The sequence below is a fragment of the Sander vitreus genome, chromosome 20 (assembly GCF_031162955.1).
Source record: "Sander vitreus isolate 19-12246 chromosome 20, sanVit1, whole genome shotgun sequence".
Taxonomy (NCBI): Eukaryota; Metazoa; Chordata; class Actinopteri; order Perciformes; family Percidae; genus Sander; species Sander vitreus.
Window position 1 is genome coordinate 19757138 of NC_135874.1, and position 9563 is coordinate 19766700.

At 43.1% G+C, this 9563-nt stretch overlaps 1 protein-coding gene across 6 annotated transcripts in view; it reads left to right on the forward strand.

The window, feature by feature from the left end:
• Positions 1-9563, forward strand: part of ralgapa2 (Ral GTPase activating protein catalytic subunit alpha 2) — a 107242-nt gene that overhangs the window by 33004 nt on the left and 64675 nt on the right. For 5 of the 6 annotated variants that reach the window (XR_013503631.1, XM_078277149.1, XM_078277151.1 and 2 more), the window contains exons 5-16: positions 340-383; positions 502-682; positions 889-1004; positions 1770-1908; positions 2968-3176; positions 3593-3838; positions 4098-4280; positions 6927-7061; positions 7191-7339; positions 7459-7570; positions 7930-8167; positions 9112-9291. Coding sequence is in view for 5 of the 6 variants with exons in the window: in XM_078277149.1 (XP_078133275.1) it covers positions 340-383; positions 502-682; positions 889-1004; positions 1770-1908; positions 2968-3176; positions 3593-3838; positions 4098-4280; positions 6927-7061; positions 7191-7339; positions 7459-7570; positions 7930-8167; positions 9112-9291 (1932 nt within the window). In the remaining variant the exon portion in view is untranslated. The remainder of the gene's footprint in view (positions 1-339; positions 384-501; positions 683-888; positions 1005-1769; positions 1909-2967; positions 3177-3592; positions 3839-4097; positions 4281-6926; positions 7062-7190; positions 7340-7458; positions 7571-7929; positions 8168-9111; positions 9292-9563) is intronic. The other variant, XM_078277148.1, reaches the window with a different exon arrangement.

The following is a 9563-nucleotide window of genomic DNA, read 5'->3' on the forward strand; positions in this document are numbered from 1 at the left end:
GCTGTCTGCAGGCTGCATGAGTATGTCCTAACATACACACACACACACAGCCCTCTCTGCCCAATGTATTTAGCAATCAGAGCAATGTCTCATTTGATTACAGCAGACCCAGATTGCCTTCATAAATGTGTGTCGCTGCCAACTGATGTTAATTTTCATCAGGAAAATTTGCCACTCTCCCCACTAGTTTGTCAGGACCAGCCATCAAGGTCAATTTGACTCAGTGGAGATGACAAGCGGGCCCCTCCCTGTCAGCTTTGTGCCGTGTGTTGTCACTGCTTGTTGTGTCTCAGTGTAGCAGATTTCTGTTGAATATTTGGATTTTTTTCTTTCTTCCAGGTTCTATTCTGAAAAAGCTTCTACACACTGGAAATTCATTCAAGGTTATTGCTGTTTTCATTGCCACAAGATATGACAAATCACCATATTTCAGCCACATGATGCACTACAACACTAATCTTTTGTCTATCTGTTATTATGTCCCAACCTCCTCCTGTCTAGATCCGCTGTGAGGGGATCCGTCTCTTCCTGCTGTGGCTGCAGGCACTAAGGGACAACTGTGCTGAGGAGCAGTTCCTTATCTTTGCCTGTCTGGTGCCAGGATTCCCTGCTGTGCCCTCCTCCAGAGGGCCCTGTACCCTGGACACCATCATTTACAACCCCTTCTCCAACCCACCAGATGGTGAATTTGAATGTTTCCTAATGTTTGAATTTATAATGACATTGATTCTGAGAAATTGATGGAGCATACGTTGTGCTGAGGGTGCTCATTTGGGTCATCTAAAACATACTAAACTGATATTGGATTGTGTAGATTCCTTTTTTAGTGCGGGGGACTCTCGCTTTCCTACACTTAACTCAGGTCTTTGTATCTGTCGATCTGAGCAGCCAAGGTGGTGCCTGAAGAGATTACCCCCCTGCTTCCGGCTGTGGTAGGAGAAAAGGTTGCAGATGACCCGACCTGTTACATCCTCGAAACCCTGCTCAAGTACATGGTCATCCAGGTAATAACTAATTATGCTCGGAAAAAAGACTACACAACACATTGCAAGACTATTTAGCAGCTACAATGTGGTTATCATAACTTAGATCTCAAGTTTGAACTGAATCCCTTGTCAGTATGGGGTAACTGTAGTGGCACAGGTTATATTGTAGTGAATGTCTGCCTATAAGACGAAGGGACAATTTTGTTGTACATGATTCTAACAGATCAGTGTTTAGGTTTCAGGTGTAGTCATGATGCATATTGGGCCTACATGTCCCTGATTTATCTTTTTTTGCTAATTTTTGTTTGAAATACTTTTACAGGCTTTATTGGCAGTTGGCACAATTGAAATGATTGTATCCATCCTTTTTAACAGTTTAAATTACTCTCCAAACTGTACTCTGTTTGGAGGGCTCTCCCAAAACAATCCTCTGCAAGACATTCAAGGCAAAACTACACCACCTGTATATGGAAAATATTCCACCACAATGTATATTTTGGTTACATGGTGTATGTGTTGTCATGGGCATGGTGTTGACATGAGTACTGTCTTGTACAACAGTAAGATGAACCCCTAAATACAGTATATCAATTGTTAAGTGTGTAAAGTTTGAGTCTGTTAATCTTATGTGTACCTAGCCTAAACCAGTTTCCCTTTTGTGTTTGTTAGAGTAACCTTCAAAGTATTGTGTTGCAAAAATGTACTGTCGCTTTCTGAGTGATACTGGAACCATCTCCTCTCCCTCTAGCATGACCTTGTCTGCCTTTATGCTCTGTCTGCCAGGCATCCAGCTTAGAATGGAGAAACAAAGAAAACCAGGACACAGGCTTCAGGTTTCTCTTCAGCCTGTTCAAGAAGTACTATCTTCCACATATATTCCCTTCCTTCACCAAGCTTACCAATCTCTACAAGCCTTTATTAGGTAAGCTGACATACAGTGTATGTGTGTGTGTGTGTGTGTGTGTGTGTGTGTGTATATATATATATATATATATATATATATATATATATATATATATATATATGTGTGTGTCTTTGTGCTAAAGCCTCTTCAAAGTGAATATTCTATTACTGCAGATGTACATGCACTGTACTTAAACTCAAGAGCTGCTATTCGGGCAATACAATCTCAGTTTGTAATGTCTGCTTATGTTATATTCTTTTTTTCAGAAAACTAGCGTACTCCATAAATGATTCAATTCATACCGCAAACTCTCATTCTTGACGTCGTTAGCATTTAAGGTCATACGGAAAGAAAATGACAAGTTCAATGAAAAAGGGCAAGTAAAAGGAGTGAAGAAACTGTAGCACATGGAAACAATAAGCTTTAGATTACAGATATATTTAGTTTATTGTTATTGTATATGTGTACCAATGTGTTATTAGATCATTACATGCAGAAACACTGCTACAATATTTTAGGAACTCTATTTTACAATATTGATGAATATACTGTAGCTTTGACTGTGTGCAAAGTAAGTAAGTGAGTAGTGCAGTTGCAAAAGGGGGAGGGCAACGTTAAGCTTTATATTGTACAGGTTGGAGCTTTAGATCTAAGTTACTTTATTTATGAAACCCCAAGTTAAACCTCTAGTTACTTTTCTAACCATGTTATGTTCATGTATGGTATACCCCTGTGCTGCGTGAATTCAATGCTGAGGGAAGATTGACATTAAGAGCGAATGATATGTGCTGTTGTTATATGGGACTCCAAAACAACAGATTCTAAAACAGAAAGGTATAACTTGAGCAATAAAGTAATATTAATGTAATAAATAATATGCTGCTTGTTCAGTTCCCATGGCTTTATGATTAAGTGAACACATTTGGTTCAGCTGGAAAAACTCTGAACACCTTCACAGCCAGACATCTGGAGTTGACGTTTAATCTCTTTGTCTTTCTCTCCCGCTTTTCTCCTTTTTAACCCTCCCTCCCTCCCTCACCATCGTCCACTCTTCATCCCACTATATTGCTTAATTAGACCTCCCCCACCACAGACCAAAACCCTTGTATGTTCCAGTGACACGGAACAATGAGAGCACCTTCTGCACCAGGGACCAGTACCTGGCACCCCGTGTGGCCTTCATCACCTGGCTGGTCACCTTCTTCCTGGAGAAGAAGTATGTCAGCAGTGCTGCTGTGGCGCCGAGCGCCAAGAACGGCACCGAGGTTCTCCCCAAACTTATCCAGGTGAGCATGAGTGTACCATTCTGTTGATTTTTCATGCTGGAAGAGGGAGGCTGTTATGAAGGTATTGTTGCAGAAAAACACCTGAGCACAAAAGACTGATAAGATGTTTTTGAGAAAGAATGAAAGTCCCTCAGTGTTTTATATTTAATATTTATCATTTTTATATATATATATAATATTTATTTATTTATTGTTTCAGACTTTTTGGGCATTTACATAATAATATTTTTATGATTGCATCGAGGTGAGAATCATTTTACAGCAATGACCAATACAGTAGCTCATTCCCCACAGAACTGACCATAAAACACAACTAATCGACTAAGGAATTTCTAGTCAACGAGACTAGTATCCAATTAATAAACTGTACAGCATACTAGGGGACTCTCATTTTTCACTGTCTCTGTTGTGCCCAGACTGTCACTGCGGGCAGTAGCAGCCAGGAGAAGGAGAAGGATAAGACATCAGATGGGGATATGAACGGGCCAGCGGGGGAGCCTGAGAAGAGCCACTCCAACAGCAGCACGCTGTCAGATCGACGGCACAGCGATTCCAGTTTGTGTAGCATTGAGGAGGAGCACCGCTATGTTTATGATATGGTGCATGCCATCCTGCTGTCCACCAGAGACAATGTGAATTTTGTCAACGAGGTCTTCCACCAGGTACAGTGCGGTCACCAAGCAGTATTTCTTTATTTGATGTTGTAAAAATAAATTACATTGCAGGTATTTTATAGTTTACATTTTTAGTCATGAGAATGCAGACTGGGTGGCGACACCGTGATAACATGTACTATGTTGCCCTCTGCTGGCCGTTTGTTAACATAACTTAAAGATCCCCCCCCATTACCAGGCTACCTTTTTAAAACCATTCATAACACTTTAATAGTTCAAATTAAAAGTCTATGCTCTCCCTCCTAAGGCCTTCCTGCTGCCGTCTTGCGAAGCATCAGCAACCAGGAAGGTTATCAAAGTGTACAGGAAGTGGATCCTGCAGGACAAGCCTGACTTCATGACAGAGCCCGAGACAACTACCCAGAAAGATGAGGTGGATGACCGCTCTGAACAGATACTCAGCACAGAGACTGACAGCATGCACGTACAGGTAAAAGCTCTGATACAGACAGCCAATTAAAATACATTTTAGCATAGCATACATATACTATTCTTGTGATTGGTTATTATTATAATATTATTATTTTTTATTTTTTTACTAAACCTACTAATCTCACCTGTGCTATGTCACTTACATATGAAAAAAAGGACACTTTTAAATATACGGGACTCTCACTGAAAGTTTCACTCCCAATCCAACCGGGCCCAGCGAGATTGTGTGGAGAGCCGACAATAACAATAACAATGGACACGCTAGCAACAGGTCAGGGAGAAGACCTAGAGGTAAACGAGCTGTCATCAGAAACAATCTGAGGAACCTTCCTTGGGAGTTCACCTCAGTTATCAGTACCGTTTATATCCCACCACAAGCAAACACTGACACTGCTCTGACTGAACTCCACCAGGCTCTCGTTAGCCACCAGGCTAACCATCGGGATGCAGCTGTCATCGTAGCCTGGGATTTTAACAGTGCTAACCTCAAGAGAGTAAGACCGGACCTTCGGCAGCCCATCATATGCCCCACCTGAGGAGAGAGAACCCTGGAGCATGGCTACAAAGCAAAGTCTCTCCGTCAGTTCAGTAAATCTGACCATGCTGCAATTTTTTTCATACCAAAATATAAACAATGGCTGAAGCAGGAAGCCCCGGTGCAAAGTGACACACTGGACTGACAAATCAGAGGCCACCTTAGCAGTGAAGGAAGCAAAACAGCGCTACAGTAAGAAACTGGAATTGCATCTTCAATTATCTGACTCCAGAGGCCTATGGTAGGGACTGAAGACCATCACGGACTATAAAATGACTTGTAAATCTATGGTGAACCATGACATCTCTCTAGACGATGAACTGAACTACTTTCATGCGTTCTTTGAGACTGACAGCCGACAAGCCAGTATACCTCTCGGCAGAGAGGAGGGGGCGTTAACCGTGACTGAGCATAACGTGAGGAGGGCATTAAGAAGTGGAAACATCAGGAAGGCAGCTGGACCAGACGGTATTACCAGCTATGTCCTTAAAGCCTGTGCTGACCAACTAGCACCTGTGTTCACGGTAATATTCAACCTCCCCCTCTGACAGTCTATTATTCCCACATGCTTTAAACAGTCAATCATAGTCCCTGTTCCAAAGAAAGCCCAGCCTAACTGTTTAAATGACTACTGCCCCATAGCCCTTACATCTGTGGTGATGAAGTGTTTTGAAAAGATGATCAAAGCTTCATCACATCGTCCTTACCCGCCACCCTAGACCCCTTGCATTTCGCAACAGATCCACAGACAACGCCATAGCCTACATGCTCCACAAAGTGCTAGCACCTAGGTCTGCACTCCTCCCTGTGCAGTTGGGTTTGACTTTATGACCAGCAGACCCCAGGTATTGCCATTGGGCCACCATGTCTCATCCCCCCTCACCCTCAACACCAGAGCCCCCCGAGGCTGTGTACTGAGCCCCCTGCTTTACTCATTATACACCTACGATTGCATGGCCACGTCAGACTCCAAAATCATTGTAAAGTTTGCTGACGATACTGCTGTGGTTGGCCTGATCACCCATAATGATGAGAAGGCCTGCCTGATGGAAATCAACCACCTTGAGAATTGATGCCAGGAAAACAACATCACGCTGAACGTCACAAAAACTAAAGAACTGATTGTGGATTTTGGCAGGAAACTGCAGAGGATTTACCATCCACTCAGGATCAGTGAGGCTCAGGTGGAGAGGGTGGACAGCTTTAAACATCTTGGGGTTCATATCACACAGGACCTCACATGGTCGCTCCACATCACCTCCCTAGTGAAGAAGGCTCGTCAGCGTCTACCATCTCAGACGCCGGAGAGACTTCCCGTCAGGGTGCTCAGGAACTTTTATACCTGCACCATAGAGTGCATCCTGTCTTAGTTGCATCATCATCTGGAAAGGGCAGTAGCACTAAAAAAGACTACCTGGCCCTTAGGACGGTGGTCCGCTCGGCTAACAGATCATTAGAGCTACTCTCCCCAACATGCAGGACATTTACATCAGGCGCTGCAAGGCTAAGGCCACAAAGATTCTCAGGGAGCCCATTCACCCCAGCAACTCACTGTTCTCTCTGCTGCCATCAGGGAGGTGTTATCACTGCCTGAACAGACTCGGAGAGGAAGAGAAGGAGCTTCTTCCCTCAGGCTGTCCGTCTGCTCAATGACAACTGCGACAAGCCCCGCCCCCTGCTACACACCCACCCCGACCTCATTTTATCTTACTCTATTGTATTGTATATTATTATTTAATTTTATTGTTGGTATTGTTTTTATTGAGCCGTAACAGGTACACAAAGCATTTCACTGCACATTGTACTGTATATGATTGTCTATGTGACAAATACATTTGAATTTGAATTATAGTGAAAGGCTCCAAAAGGATTGTGTAGCTTAGACATTTTTTTTTAAAGAAGACTGTTACGTGCACACCTATGAAGATGAATAGTTTGGATGTTAATAACAATGTGCATACAGTATAGTTATAGTTATTACAGATAGCAAAACAACACATTTTAGGTGCAGGTGTTGGTTCTATTTGAGCAGTATGAGTATTAAATCTGTCTTAATATCTTAGCTTAAGTCTACTGACCAATTGACTGGCCTGCCTTTTCTTCTACCAGGCGGTCGAGAGTCACGGCCACAGACGGTCGTCCAGCTGGGGGAGGACTTACTCGTTTAGCAGCGCCATCAATCGGGGGTTTCTCACAGAGGGGCAGAACAGGGACATCAAGGCTGGTATCCAGCCCACACTACAGGTCTGTCTCTACGTTCAATGTGTTTTGTGTAATCCTGAGATCACAGCATTTGGTGATTAGAATCAGAAATACTTACTGTATGCACTCTGTGTCTTGCACTTTGCGGTCTTCCTTCACCTATGTGTCTAGGTGTTCCTGACCAACTCATCCAATGTTTTCCTGCTGGAGCCATGCCAGGATGTAGCTAAACTCCTGGAAAACCAGGTTGAGGTGTGCAAGGGTGTTCTCAGCATCTACCGGCACATGATCATGGAGCACACAATGAATACACAGACATGGTCAGTGAGATATTATAATACACATGAAACAGTTATTCCTTCATCACTCTTGAAAGTCACCTATTATCACTTTACGTTTTTGGTTGACACTGTTTTGAATTAATCTCTGTGTTCTGCAGGGAGCAGATGCTGCAGGTACTGCTGAGGATCACAGAGGCAGTGATGAAGAGGCCACTGGAAAACCAAAGAAAAGACAACTTTGCTGAAAGTTTAGCATCAATACTTTTTAGGGTATGTCTACAGGTGCTTTGTTTTACATGTACTGATATACAAGGTTTTTTATTCATATCAGGGAAAAAAAGGTAGTGAGTGTGGATTTGTCATCATACCTGCTCTGTCATTATAGTACACTACAGTACACTTCCTTCATAAGTAACCACCATGATTTGTTGCTCAGGAACCTATTACTACTGTTGGTGTGTGTGTCTTGGATGGATTGGTAGTTGACAAAAAGCCAAAGAGACACTAAACCAAATTAGATGTATCCGTGTGCGATTTCTGCTTTCACATCTTATCAGTGGCTGGAATTCAGAGCTGCAACTCTGCCTGTCAATGCTAATTCATCTTTCCTTGTCTCATCTTGCATTCAGACCATCATTGTGGCGTGGGTGCGAGCCAACCTGTGCGTATTTATTTCCCGCGAGCTATGGGACGAGCTGCTGGCAGTGCTGTCCTCTCTTACCTGCTGGGAGGAGCTGGTGACAGAGTGGGCCAGCATCATGGACTCGCTGACGGCTGTGCTGGCACGCTCGGTTTATGGCCTGGACATGGCCAACCTGCCTCTGGACAAACTCAGCGAACAGAAGGAGAAAAAGCAGAGAGGACGTGGTGAGGGGGAGAAATGGGGGAATTGGGATGGCTAGAATTTGGGTGAAATGTTTTTGAAATTGACTTTTTGGAAGATAATACTGGTTACTTTACAGTTGAGCCTTATTTTGGCCTACATTTGATTTCATGATGGTTGAAGTGGATTAAAGGTTTCTTTCACTTTTACATGAAAAGTAATTTCTTTTACACAGAGATTCCGCAATACTGCCGTAAGGAAGATCCGCCATTACGCTGGCCGCCCCAGATTCCAACATTCCATGTTTGTATCTTTTATACAGACCGCGAGGTGGAATAACGATGCAACATTCACACTTTGAACAATATGTGTGAAAGTGGCTAATGGAAAAAAAGGGAATGAATATTTTTCACATGCAGTGGGTTGACATAACTGCACTGAATCTCACTTGTAAAGATTTGCCTCACGTTTTTGGCTTTGATTTTTTAATACCTTTTGGGTTTTTGACTGTTGGCTACACAAAACTGTGACATATAAACTACACAACTTCCATCCATCAGTGTGCCTTGCTGACTGCCGGAGTGTATTTTTTGATACTACCACTGGTGGTCGCCAAAGTCATAAATGTTCAAATCCTTCACATTGGAGCTTAGAGTATGTACTTGACAAATGAGCTCATGCTAGTTCAGATAATATGCGCACTACATGCAATACAAGTTTAAGGAAATTTAGTTTAGGGGCAATTAGTCATTGATGTTGACAGCCTCTACAGCAGTGGGGTGTTAATATTCGAAGAACATGTTTTCTTAAGGTCAAAAATACCATAACCACAATTATCCTATATCTAAGGCAGTCTGTATTGCTGAAAGCCGCAGTGAATTGTCTTGCATGTCAGTAGAGGTTGGTGGTGCTAAATCCAATTATAAAGCTGGTTATTAATAACAAATGTACACCTTAGTACTCAGCAAGTGTGTGCTCTGCATGTCAGGTGTGATCCCGGACTCCCAGAAAGCAGCGGCAGTGGCGCGTTCATTCTCACTGAGTTGGAGGAACCAAGGGGAGCAGGGTGGGCCAGGAGTTCAGGAGCCCATGAGGATTCGCTCCGCCACTACTTCAGGAGCTCCTGGTGTAGAGACAGCCCGTAACAACGTCCGACAGAAGGCCTCTGGTAAATACTTGAGATATTAATGATAGCATTATTGCTGGGTTAGTTTACTATGCCATCAAAGCAGGCACACATACAATGCAAATGTGTGGCTTTTATAAGACCCTGCATATGAATGTATCTATATCCATGCTGTATTAATCCTCTGGCTTCGTGTGGGCCAACAACACAGCACTGATAAGCTTAGGGAGCACAGCGTCAGGCTTTATCAGGTTTATCAGACAGATTGACTGAGTGCAAAAACCTTCAGACAGGTCTATGTGTACGCTAGCCCA